We start from the raw sequence: 14,173 nt of genomic DNA on the forward strand, positions 1-14,173 counted from the left end.
TCCAACTAAATCTTCCAGAGAACTGAGATGTCAATCAACTCCCTATAACTTCCTGGACAGATTAATAAACTAATTGCTGATAATTAAAGTGTCCCCAAATCCCATGTAATCAGATCCTCACAAATAACATGCTACTAATTGGACTGTGGCCCCAGAAATAGAAGTTCCCATTTTATTTTTGATATCATTTTATTACTTTTGCATTTTAAATTTTATTGTTTATTTTTTTTCCCTAGGAGATAGATTGGTGTGAAGGATCCTTATTCTGCCTTGTTATGACAACTTTCTTCTCTCTAATCAGTACTTTCTAAATGTAGCAAAAAAACACATGTAATCCCAGGACTACTGATGATTCCTGCCAACAATATTGGCCTTTCCAAGTATTTCATAAACATTATTTACAACAATTGGAAGTCTTCAGCTCAGTATATATGTTGATTTCTGTAATTATCTAGAAAAAAATCTAGGGGTAGTATCAAAAGACTATCCGATAACTAGCTTCGCTACTTATATGTATATATGAGTTGTATGACCTTTCTCTGCTTCTCTGAGCTCAGTTTCCATCCCTCATCAATAAAATGCAAACAATAACACCTGCCCTACAGATTTCATAGGGATATAAACACAAAATGGCTTGATGACAATGAAAGTACTTTTTTAATACAAGGAATTAAACAATTAGCTGCTGTTAGGACTCCATTCAGGATTCAGGGTATTGACAAGAAAGGTAGAATTTTCTCCTGCATTATCTTGATATCTTAGATCAAGTGTGGCTAAGAAAAAGGGGAAGATATTGAAAAAGTGTGTTTTTGTGTATATGACTGAGAAGAGGCCAACCTCACCACTTGTGCACCCCATTCTGTTCCCTATCCAAGAGCACAGTTCTTCCAGTTGTCTTTCTTTCTCTCTCTCCTGGATCACAAATTTTCCCCTCTCTGTGGGATTGCTCCCCAAGAAAACAAAGATATAATATCTTCCATTTTTGAGAAAAATAAATCGACTCTGCATCTCCCTCTTGCAACCCTTCTTTTTTACCAGTCCCTTTTCCAACAAATAGTAAAATATTATACAGCAATAAAAAGAAATGAAGTACTAATACATACTCCAACATGGATGAACCTTAAAACATTATGCCAAGTGAAAGAAGCCAGTCATACCACAAAAGATTAATTCCATTCAAATGAGATGTTCAGTATAGGCAAATCTACGGGGCCATGAATATATTAGCAGTTGCCTAGGGCAATCTAGAGCTGGGGAAGGTGGGAGTGACTTATAATGGGTATGGGGTTTCTTTTCAGGATGATGAAGATGTTCTAAAATTAGAGTGTGGTAATGGTTGTACAACTCTGGGAATATACTAAAAACTCTTGAATTACACACTTTAAGTGGGTGAATTTAATTATATGTATATTATATCTCAATAAAGCAAGATATGAGGTTAACATTAGTCATAAGTCAAGTTGATAACATGCACTCAAATATTGTGTTGAGAATGGCAGTTCGTCTCTGTGGCCTTCCTCCCCCAAATCTCTAACTTCATTCTAAGTGTGAGAAAACATCAGCCAAGCTCAAATTGATGGATATTCTATAAAACACCTAACTGGTACTCCTCAAAATTATCAAGACCATCAAGATTTATGGAAAGTTAGAGAAACTGCCACTTCCCAGAGGAACCTAAGGAGATGAGATGACTAAATATAACACAGTATCCTGGATAAGATCCTGGAACAGAAAAAGTGCACCAGGAAAAAACTAGTGAAATTTGAATAAAGTATGAAGTTAACTAACTCCATAGAAAAAGTATCAATATTGGTTTGTTAATTGTGACAAATGCACCATACCTATAAAAGGTGTTAATAATAGGGGGACTTTGATGTAAAATAGATGGAAACTCTGTATTATCTTTGCAACTTTCCCATAAATCTAACACTTTTTTTTAAAAGCAATATACAAACATTAGTTAATAGTTTTAGAACTTGTAGTAAAAGTCATAGTACTAGTAATAGGGATAGTAGTTAGTAATACAAGGATCCTTAGCAGGCTGAAATAGAGAACTTAATTAGCCTGGTTTTTCATATGCAGCACATATATGCCAAGTTGAACTAGTGTCCCCTGAAGGAACCATAATCTCAACCTTAAAAATCAGAAGCTAGAAATCTGTCCAGTTCACATTAAAAAAAGAGAGAGAGAAAGGGAAGAGGAGGAAGGAGAAGGAGAAGGAGAAGAAGAAAGAAGAAGAAGAAGGAAGAAAAGAAGAAGAAGAAGAAGAAAGAAGAAAGAAGAAGGAAGAAGAAAAGAAATCCCTAGTAGGATCATTATCTAGAGGTTCTATAAAGATTACTAAAGGATGTGTTGAGAAGGACTGAATCTAAACTCTTTTATGAGAGCTATATGCCACTATTCCACATAATTAAATATAATGAAAAGTAAAATATATATAGTAGGGCTTGACTTAAAATTTTCAAGCTGATCCTCGTGAGAAAGATAACCCTTCACCATGGTGGCCAAGGACAAAGGCCCTTGCTTAGCAACTCCTGTTCCCTCCCTGCTCTTCTCCTCAACCATCAATGTGTGCAATCTCTCTCTCTCTCTCAATACTATGTTTTAATCAATAGATTAAATTTAATCAATTTAATCAGCCTCCTTTCTTGTCCTCACTATACTGTGCAAAAGTGGCTGCCTCCCTCCTCATTACTAAAAAGGCTTCATGGAGCTGACATTTTCAGAACTCGACACTGTATCTCCTTTGACAGCTGCATCTCTCCTTCTTGTCCTAGCAATGGAAGGCCAAGCACCCCACAGAGTGTGACATCACCTCATCAGGTAAAAATGATGACTTTTGTAATGGCTTCCACAAGCTTCCTAGAGAAAGATGGAGTTCCACTTATTCACATGACCTGCAATTGGAACTTGCATACTAAAATTTTTTTAAAAGATTTATTTATGAGAGAGAGAGAGAGAGAGAGAGGGTAAGAACAGGAGGGGCAGAGGGTGAGAGAATCTGAAGCAGACTCAGTGCTGAGCACGGAGCCCAACATAGGGTTCCATCTCATGACCCTGAGATCAGACCCAAGCTGAAACCAAGAGTTGTTCACTCAATGGACTGTGCCACTCAGGCACCCCAGAACTTGCATACTAAATTACTTCTGGTCCCCATGATAGACCTCACTATCTCATGCCTCCAGACTGCTACACACATCCAGTCTCTGCAGAAACACTCTTCCTGCCTCTCTTTACCTCCAGATTTTGGCTTAGATGTCACTGAGACCAGAGAGCCCTTACAAACCACCCGTTGACCTCAACTCCAGATCAGGTGCTCTCATAGAACCCAAAATTTCTCTGTCTTTGGATTCGTCACAATGTATTATAACTACCCATCAGATTATAAGGTACGTGAAGCCATTAGCAATGTCTCTCTGGATCATTATCGAATCAAGAGCCAGGACATTGACTGGAACATAGGGCAGATGCAAATGAATCTCCTAAATGAATGGATAAATTCTTTCCCCATCCAAATATATTATAAAATCATTTTCCCCTGAAGATTGTGTCATACTGTTTCTCAAGGAATTTTACATACTGGTACAGAGGTTTGTAAAGAAGCAATCTTTCATCTCATCACATATCTCATGCATTGTCCTAGCAAAATTGTCAAGGCTTAAAACAATGGTCCAAAGATATTTTCAGATTTGCATCTTTGCCCCTTTATTTGGGATAAGGAATAGCAATAGAAATAAAACTCCAGCAACAGTGTATGAAAACTGATCTCCAGAACATTTTTTTCTAGGTGTTTACATCTGTAATGAATAAGAGCTGTTAAAATCCAAGCTATGGATACACTAAAAACTTGTGAATATTTTAGAAAGTGATTAGGGTCAATCAAAGGTATTGGGAATTAACTAAAAATAATTATGAGTGGGATTAAATGTATTCTCTATTATCCCACTGGAGATGTATTTTCCATTTGATTAATTTTAGAAACATCATTATATTTATTTTACTCCACACTTCCTTAAAATTTTAAAATATATTTATTTCAACAAAAAGCTGAAATGTATTAAGGACTCATTTTATTAATTAGCCAATCTCCACTTAAAAGAGATTTTTTAATATTAAAAAATAAAATGTTTGCAAAAATCCTCCAACAAAATTTTGGAGTATTAAAATCCAATAAAGGATCATGTCTACAATTCTGAAATAATTCTTTCCATGCCTGAATTTATTCAACATTTACTGGGGGCTTTCTTATGTCACACACTGTACTAAATCCCTGGGGACAAAGAAATTAATAAACTTACCCAGTCCCTGAAGAAGCTTACCATGTATTAGAGAGGTGGACAAATATAGATCATTGCAATAAAAAGTTTTGGTAGTGTTGTCAAAGTTTGCCCGGGGGGCTATGGAAGCACATGGCAGAGATATTAACCTTGAAACTGTAGCTTTTCTTAAAGACAATGCTCCCTCACTGACATTAAGTGAAAAGGGGTAGGTAGATATTAAATGTGGGTTCAATGTTTCACCTGACAATTGTAGAGAAAAACACAAAGACAGATGAAATTCAAACTTTAAGTTTGGAAATCTAGCAGCAATATGTATGTTGGATTTATGCTTAGAAGAAATTAAGTGTTTAAGTGACCACAACGGGGATAGCACAGTAGAAATCTCATCATTGGAAATGCAAAAGACTTTCAAAGAGAGAAAGAGCAAACTATAAAGGAAAGAGCATGGGCTTTGGCTTAAGTAGACTTAGGTTGAATCACAGCTTTGTCACTTACTACTCATGTGTCTTTAGACAAATCACATACATTCTGTAAACCCCAATTTCCCCATATGCAAAATAGAACTAATACTAGCTTACACATAGAGTTATTTTAAGCATTAAATAAGATAATGTTTACATATCTTTACCTTGAGCCATCATAAAGAACTCAAATGTGATAGTAGCAACCTCATTGTGTAGCAAGCAGAGATTCAAATACAGGATGCTTAGTCCTTGGCAAGGAGTGGGAGGATTTTGGCAGGTATGAAGTAGTGACCTGATGTCAGAGAACCTGGAGTACTAGACAGGAAACAAAGACAGGGATGTGAGTGATGATGATGATAAAGATGATAATTACTATAGCTTCTTCTAAAGCTCAGAATATTTATCACTGAATTAAGTCTGATTTCCTAGGACCAATTAAAGTACTTACTCATAATCTTAAAAGTCTGCTCAGAAAAAAATTAGGCTTCAGTTAACCTCTTGACTGAGTAAATCCTTCTTAATCTCTGAAAGAAGTCAAAATCTCTGGAATAATATTTTATCTGGTATTATATGAACCGATGTGAAAATTACACCTTCTCACACAGCCACAACTTCTCTACCCCCCAGTGAGCAAAATATGAAGTGTAATTACCCTCCATGCACTGAGTCTGAAGAGAAGCTCAGGGAACAGTGAGTGAGGCAGAACAGGGGACTTGGGGCACATTCTTGGAGGTCAGGGAGAGCTTCAGGAAAGTGACAAAATGGCCCTAGAAGGGAGGGAAACAGTAACTTGAGAGCAAGAACAGTTCTTTGCTCAGGACAAGATGATAGAGAATAAGCAGTATAGAGATAGGTTTAATTTAACACTTTACACACAGCAGATGTTCCAAATGTTGGCTGTTGAGTGAATGAATTGAAATATTTTAAATAGATATGGTTTTGACATGAAGATCAAGAGTTAAACACAACTTTCAACTTCATTTATCTTATATAGAGGAAATATAAATGTAAAAGAATGACCTCAATAGTCTGAAGGACATGGACTCAAATCCTTAGAATATCACTAGTATTTTTCAAGTTTCCTCAATCATAAAATAAATTTTATAATCTACAAGAAGTTGGTGAAGATCAAATCAGATATTTATAAAGAGCTATACCTGGGGCACCTGAGTGGCTCAGTCAGTTAAGCGACTGCCTTTGACTCAGGTCATGATCCCTGAGTCCCAGGATCGAGTCCCACATCAGGCTCCCCGCTCAGCGGGAAGTCTGCTTCTCTTTCTGACTCTTCCCCCTTCTTGTGCTCTCTCTCTCTCTCTCTCTCTCAAATAAATAAATAAAATCTTTAAAAAAAGAGTTATACCTAACTCATAGTAGGTGCTCAATAAGTATTGGTTCTCTCTCCCCAGTTGTTCTTTTAACCCTCTTCTTTTTTTTTTTTTAAAGATTTTATTTATTTATTTGAGAGAGAGAATGAGATAGAGAGAGAGCATGAGAGGGGAGAGGGTCAGAGGGAGAAGCAGACTCCCCGCCGAGCAGGGAGCCCGATGCGGGACCCGATCCCGGGACTCCAGGATCATGACCTGAGCTGAAGGCAGTCGCTTAACCAACTGAGCCACCCAGGCGCCCTTTAACCCTCTTCTTAAACATGACTTTAATTCCAGTCTTAAATGCTTAGCATGCAAAGGAATAAAAGGAAAATTCTAAGATATATCTTTTGGAGATTCAATTCTAGTGATCTCCATATTTATCTTCTATGATTATGTCACTGGATGGATTATACAGCAATGAGCAATGCATTCAGAGGAGTATTGGCAATAATTGATCAATTTATGGTGATTAGTATACTTTATAAAGATTTTAGCTAGTTCATCAAAACACATGGGATATTTATGTGGTATTACAAGATCTACCTATGAAGTTTTTTTGGGAAAATAATTGCACAATGGGATTGATCTTATTCCATGAAAGGAATTCCAGAGAACTAATGTATGGCTAACCCAAGAAACTATAGCATTTGGAGAATTCACCAGTCTACCTAAAAATCCTATGAAGCTGTCTCTGTTATCCTCAAACACAAATCAAAGTAAGCCTCTTCTGTCATACTCAGTACCTATCTCTTAGAATCAGTGGACACTAGGAGTACTTAATATCTACTGGAAATACTAGTTCCTGCCTTGAGAGTAGATGGATAGCTCATAGGTGGCACTGCAAGGAAGTAGTAGGAGTTGATCAAAAAGAAATAGTAATGGTTAAAAAAGAAAAAAAAAAGACAAAGTCTATTTGTGCCCATAGATGAAAAGTCTTACAGCAAATATTTGGATAGCCAAGGAAAGAGGCAATTACTACAGATCCAGGAAGAATAACAGCAAGAGAGTAGCCTCACTCCCACAATGTAGGATACAAGGGGTTTCCTAGCTAAGGTAGAAGAGATATGGCTAAGAGTAAAACAGAGTCCCAGGATCAGAAGACTAAATGTGCTAGGGAGACAAGGGAGATTTGCCAACACAGATCAAGATGGATTCTATTACCAGGATTAAGTACAAGGTTGGGAGATGAATTTATAGTAGATACTGATGACAGAGTACGTGTCTAGATGTAGAATCTTTATTTCTACACTAAAGACCTTTAAAAAGCCCTCTCTCAAAACAGGATCCCCCTCAATGCCAGAACAAGATAGAGGCTGCTAGTACTAGCTTTAGTAAAACAGCCGGAAGGTCAAAGGGGATGAGGAGGGGGATGAATCTGTTCCTTCCATTTTGGGTAGTTTCCAAGTTCAGAACATCTAGAAAGTCTGGGCTGAGGAAGCTGGAATTTCTCAAAGTCTGTGAGAGACTAAAGGTAACTGAAAATTTTATTTATTTATTAAAAATTTTTTTATTATATGTTAATCACCATACATTACATCATTAGTTTTTTGAAGTAATCTCCACACTCCACGTGGGGCTCGTCATTAGTTTTTGATGTAGTGTTCCCTGATTCATTGTTTGTGTATAACACCCAGTGCTCCATGCAGTACGTGCCCTCTTTAATACCCATCACTAGACTAACCCATCCCCCCACCCCCTCCCCTCCAGAACCCTCAGGTTGTTTCTCAGAGTCCATAGTCTCTCATGGTTCGTCTCCCCCTCCAATTTCCCCCCCTTCATTTTTCCCTTCCTGCTATTTTCTTTTTTTTTTTTTAACATATAATGTATTATTTGTTTCAGAGGTAAAAGATTTTTTTAAAGTAATCTCTACACCCAACATGGGGCTTGAATTTATGACCCCAAGATCAAGCGTTGCATGCTTCACTGACTAAGCCAGCCAGGTGCCCCTGAAAACTTATTTTAAAATGTATAAAGTGTTGCTTTTGAAGAAAAGCAATCAATTATTATCTTCTCCACCCAAAGGTAACCCCTGCTACAATTTTAATATGTCCTCCATAGAACTGAAATATTATGGTCTCTTTATATTGTCATTAATCAAAGGTAATATTTCCATAGTGCTTTAGAGTTTCAAAGCCCTTATCACGTTCATTATTTTTAAATTTTACTTTCTCAGTATCTCTATGAAGTAAATGAACAATATAATCAGGCATATTTTCAGATGTAGACATGGAAGTACAGGTGAATGACTTCATTAAGGTCTTAAAACCACTTAACTTAACATGGACAAAACCAAATGATTTAACTCAGTCCAGGTCAGTCTCCAGAATCTGCTAAATTATGCTCTTTGATAATCTTGTCCCTGGGCAATCTTGGATATTAATATCATCCTACCTACTGTCCTAGCTCCTGTGCATGGCTTATTCTTAGGAGTAGGGTCAACTCTATGTAAAATTTCAAAGTTTGTTTACTCTGTCCTGCATCTCCCTTTACCCTGAAGGAGAGCTGTATGGTGGGAAGGGCAAAACTTTGGATCCAGGCTGACTTGGCTTCCAATCCCGGCTCTAAGACTCCACCACTTCCGCCAAAGTACTTACCAGCACCTGCACTTCATTTTCTAATTTGAAAAATGGAAGATGCAATACCTATTTTGGAGGATTTTCAGCCTTTGAAATGTGATAACATATGTAAAGCAGCTAGTCTAGCATCTGGAGCATAGTAGACATTCAACAACCATTGGCTTTTTTAAAAGATATTTTATCCTTTTCAAACTATTATGTTACCTCATTTGATTTAGGGGAGCAATATTGGCTCCATTTTACAGATGAGCTATAATGTTAAGATCATTTCTCAGGGCCACATATAAGGTAAGTAAAGACGGGATTAGATCTAGGTCTCCTAACACTTGTCGTAGACATTTTTGGTGGCCTGAGTCACATTCTCTTAGCTGGCCCCTGACTGCAGCCATTGCTACAGTGGATGGTTCCTGCTTGCAGAAAACATCCTCATTCTGGGATCCATTGTCCCCTGTCTATCTTCTCTGCCTCAAGTTTCTCTTTAAAGCCCCCATAAGCTTCCATGCAGGAGAATCAAGGAAGTGTGGGCCAGTTAAAGCCCCCAAGGGCACTCCTCAACAAAGCAGAGATTGGCAGCCAGTGGATAAATGCCCCAGCCTCTCTTTCCCTGGACAGATAATCCTGAAATGCATTACTTGAGCCACAGTTGCCCACAAAGAGAGTCATTGCAATAATACATCCTGTTTTAGCTTTTCTTCTTCTATCACACTCTCTCTTTTACCCTTAATCCTGCTTCCTGGGATGATCTCATAAATAAACTGCCTGCATTTAAGCCCTTGTCTCAGACTACCTCTTGGGAACTAATGGTTGGCGGGGGTTGGGAGGGGAAGGGAGGTGTTTTATTTTAATTTGTTTGTTTTGTTTTCATTTGTGTTTGCTCTGCATTTCTCTTTATTTCTCCATAGGTCACCAAGATGCTGGCAGTGGTTGTAATTCTGTTTGCCCTTTTATGGATGCCCTACAGGACTCTTGTGGTTGTCAACTCATTTCTCTCCAGCCCTTTCCAAGAAAATTGGTTCTTGCTCTTTTGCAGAATTTGCATTTATCTCAACAGTGCCATCAACCCGGTGATTTACAATCTCATGTCCCAGAAATTCCGTGCAGCCTTCAGCAAGCTCTGCAAATGCAAGCAGAAACCAGTGGAGAAACCCACTAACTACAGTGTGGCCCTAAATTACAGTGTCATCAAGGAGTCAGATCCCTTCAGCACAGAGCTCGATGATATCACTGTCACTGACACTTATTTATCTGCCACAAAAGTATCTTTTGATGATACCTGCTTGGCTTCTGAAATAACCTTTAGCCAAAGCTGATTCATGAATGAGAAGAAAATGGACCAGAGAGTAAATGAGAATCTGTGCCGTTATCAGCCCAAGAGGAAACAGCCAATACTTGTACATGAAGACAGAGCAGATAAAGTCTTGGCCAAGGCTCTAATAAATCCTGGCCCAAGATACTTTAACCCATAAGAATGATTCATATTTTCCTTCTAGTATCACAAAAATGTTTCCCCCAAAATGGAGATTTGTGAAAAAGCCAAATGATAGAGACAAAGTGTAGCTCTTTCCATTGAATCTGAGAAATTCACTGCATTTTCTGGGGCTGTGAAGTTTAGATAAAATCTAGACATTGATTTAACATTATTCATAATAAATGTAACTTCTCAAACTCCCCCAAATTATTGGTACAATTAGGAATTTGGCAACGTGTAAATGTTTAAATGTTTGCATTTAGCATTTCATTTTAACACAGTATAGTGCTATTTCATGAATATCTGAAACTACAGGGAAAAATGGAAAAAAATTATTTATTGAGTGAAAATGAGATTTCAAATAGAGTCCCTGTAAGAAAAACAAAAACACATGCCATAATCCTTATAAAATTCTGAGATGATTTTTTTTTTAATTCCAGTGTGTTTGGCACACAGTGTTACATCAGTTTCAGGTGTACGACACGGTGAGCTGACAGCTGTATACATTATGCTGCGCTCACTGCAAGTAGAGCTGCCATCTGTCACTGTGCAACGCTGCTACCCTATCAGAGACTATATTTTCTCAGCGGCACCTTTCATCCCCTGAGATAATCTTTATGTCTTATAAAGTAGATGTCACCATTCCACTCTACTGTAAAATAAACCTTAAAATAGCCAGAATTACAAGTTGAGAAGACATGTAGCTGTGATTTTTAGGTGAATCCAGCTCTTAACCAGCTCTTTGAGCCTCCAAAATGATGCGTGAGACAAAAGAATAGAGCAGCTTAAAGAACTTGATGATTCAAACTAACAATGTAAGTAATTATTGAAAAGTGGAACCAAGACAAGACCCAGTATTTAAGATAAGGCTTTACTTTTTCTCTGAAATTTTTAAGGAAGAAAATCCTTTCTGAGCATTCTTGCGTAAAAAGTACTGAGCCATGTCAAGTGAATCCTTCAAGTGAATCTAGCTTTAAAAGTCTGAAACATTCTCAAAAGCTTAGTTGCTATTCTCAGTCAGCCAAAGTCTATCACACTTCCAAATGAAGACTCCCCACGGAGCATTGTAGTCTATGGATTTTTAACTTGTCTGCAATCGTCTTTTCTTCCTGCCTGCTTGTCATTTGTAGGTTTCTGGTTTGTTTTGTTTTTTTTTTCATACTAGTGATAGTTTGTTTACAGATTCTAAGTCAAAGCAATGCAGAATTCTGTTGGCTTTACTTTTAAGAGAGCTAAAACTGATTTCATCTCATCATTAATATCTTTATTATGTATGACTTATACCTGCTATTCTATTGCAGTGATTATGAGAAGGGTGTGAATGTGAATTTGCCCAAGACATAGGGTCAGGGTCCAATTTAATCCCTTCCAGATGGCTCACCTACTAGGATTTGGCCAATCAGTATCTCCAAGTGTATCTCCTTGGTGTTGGTTCAATAATAGCTCATTTTTAATGGTGAAGTCAGAAAGTACTGGGTACTGGCATTTGCCCTTTCCAGCCTATATTCCTGTTTCATGGATTTTTTGTAAACCTAATCACTAATGACAATTACCCCTCCCCACCTTCTTTATGAAGAATATACATCATTTCTATTTTGGAAACTTCGGTTTTAAAATTCTGCTATGTGGAGACTCTGCCATCCAGAATATCAGACCAGAATATGCTTTTGAGAAAATTGGCCTCATCTACTCCAGGAAGACACTCTTATCCTGTCACTGTATTAGTCAACAAATGCAAGCAAATGTTTATGGGAAATACACTAAAAGTCTATCTGCATGACACCAAGAAATCTATTTTAACTGACTTTTCATCTTGGATTAAATATTAACATTGGAATCATATGGATAGAAGCACCAGGGTGACCCCACCCCAAATCACACAGGCACGTGTGCAGCTGCATACAAACATACACACACCTGTGCCTAAGTTGTTTAACAGATGGTGTTGGAATATATTCGCTTTTTTGTTAGGGAAAGGAGCTGATATCATAACAAGCTATGTCTCAGGCTTGCTGGTAGGTACTTAAACCACGGTATCTTCATCACAGTCTCACTACAGCTGTGATCTCTCTGATGATAAAACCAGGGATCAGGGATCAGGGATCAATGCAGCTTCTCTAAATTGTATAGATACCGAAGAGAGAAAATTCGTCTTTCTTTTATGTTCTGATGACAGCTTGTGACCCGATGGGCTAAATAACTAAAAAACATAAATATTTTGCTGAGTGGTAATATTAGCTGTTGAAAGAAATTATAATTAGTTTTACATGTTATACACAGAACACAATGTACTCTTCTCACCATTGGAAATTTAATTTAGGGGCTCAGTTTTTCCATTTCCACTTTTAAAGAATTATTTGCTAATAACCTGTTAGTTTTAGACCACATGGGAAGTTCAACAGAACATAGTTCATAGTGTTTCAACTCTAAAGCAAATGCCACTATGAAATTAAATGTTCCCATGTGATGTCCAACAGGTAGTTGGGTTTACACAGAAGAGATAGGACTTTCTAAAGTATTCTTTATCACAGTGTACTAAATCATCAAAAAGTATTTCCTTAAATCATCAAAACTTAAATACACCATCAAATGAAAAATAAAGAACTTGAAAAACATTGCTGATGGAGTAGAGCAATATTATTAAGGGCCTCCCTTAATAAAACCCCTTGGGTTACTTTATTACTTCCAATTTCACTAATTGCTGAGTGTCTTTGGTTAGATCTTGCACCTGAAGTAATTAGCTAAAGGTCACAGATCACAAATAAAACAAGTAAACGTAAATTACCTCTTAAGACTTCTTCCATCAGTATTGTGAGTATATTTCTAGAGCTTCACTCCAACGCAAATATGCTGAAGAGAAAAGAGAAAAGTCCAAACCATGTTCATTCTTAAACAAGCGAAGTGCACAAAACAATACACTTTGAAAGATTTCAAAACAAATGGCTGGTTTGAGCTAAACAACTAGTAAAGTAAAAGGAAAACTTTAACCATAAGGTTTAGCGTAACTGAATCTTAAACTTGAATTGTCTCATTTTCGGAAGAATGTGTTAGAATACCAGGGACAGTATGTCTTAGTAAAAGTGGGTCCATACAATTTTGGTCTGCTCTTAAAGATTAAAAGAGTTACATCATTCTGAACTATGTTAAATCTGTAAACTTGGTAGAAGAGAGACAATATTAACTTTTGGAGGAAAAGGAGGTTTTAGACAGTCTACCCATGATTCTGTGAATTGTATAAATACTATATTTACCATTATTTTGCCTCTCAACTAAAACTCACAAAGGAGTTGGAATATTGGTACATAGAGTAAGGAAACCAGGTGTGAAAGAGCAACCAGAAACAACTGGTCAGTCCCAGATTCAAAGAAAACTTTTTCAAATGTTTGGAATCACTCATCTCTCTTGGAAGAAGCAGAAGATGAAAAGCTCTAGCCATTTGTTTTCTGTTTATCTTTAGTTGTCTACAGTAAATAGCCATCAAAACCAAGATTTGGCTGAGGGAATGTACGTGTTCAGAATAATACTCATGAAAAAGTCTTACAGAGCTCTATAATAACAAATACATTCTCTCCTCCCTCCTCCCCTTCCCCCCTCCTCCTCCCAATCAAACTCCTATCTCTCCTAAAACATGGTTTTCCTTAGAGCAGGCAATTTCATCTGACTTCATTCAAGATTAAACCTGGACATGAACTAGCTTAAGGAAAAGTGCAAATATTCTTTCAAATATATTTATATGTAAGAGAATATTTTGTTGTTCTGAATACTTTCATGTTTTCATAAAATCATGTTCCAAGTATGGAAAAACGGATGCTTTTGACATTTCTATTTAACTTAAGTCCCCATTTTCATGGTGGGGCTCAGGTGTAGCGTTGAGCAGCTCGATGAGGCTTCTTCCTCACAGAACCAAGCAGAGGTTTTGCATCTCAGAGCTTCAGTGAGAAGCCAATGGAAGAACACTTCATATGTGAAAAGCCACTGCAGAAACGTGTTTAAGGGAACAAAAGGCTCTGCCCATTCT

At 37.3% G+C, this 14,173-nt stretch overlaps 1 protein-coding gene across 1 annotated transcript in view; it reads left to right on the top strand.

Annotated features, from left to right (window-relative positions):
- The window catches only part of TRHR (thyrotropin releasing hormone receptor), a 35,439-nt gene extending 25,442 nt beyond the window's left edge, over positions 1-9,997 (top strand). The window contains exon 2 of the mRNA XM_025870525.1: positions 9,590-9,997. Within this exon, the coding sequence (XP_025726310.1) occupies positions 9,590-9,997 (408 nt within the window). The remainder of the gene's footprint in view (positions 1-9,589) is intronic.
- Positions 9,998-14,173: the final 4,176 nt, after the last annotated feature.

Source organism: Callorhinus ursinus, unplaced genomic scaffold (assembly GCF_003265705.2).
Source record: "Callorhinus ursinus isolate GAN/ISIS: 27379988/994484 unplaced genomic scaffold, GSC_fseal_2.0 scaffold5, whole genome shotgun sequence".
Lineage (NCBI taxonomy): Eukaryota > Metazoa > Chordata > Mammalia > Carnivora > Otariidae > Callorhinus > Callorhinus ursinus.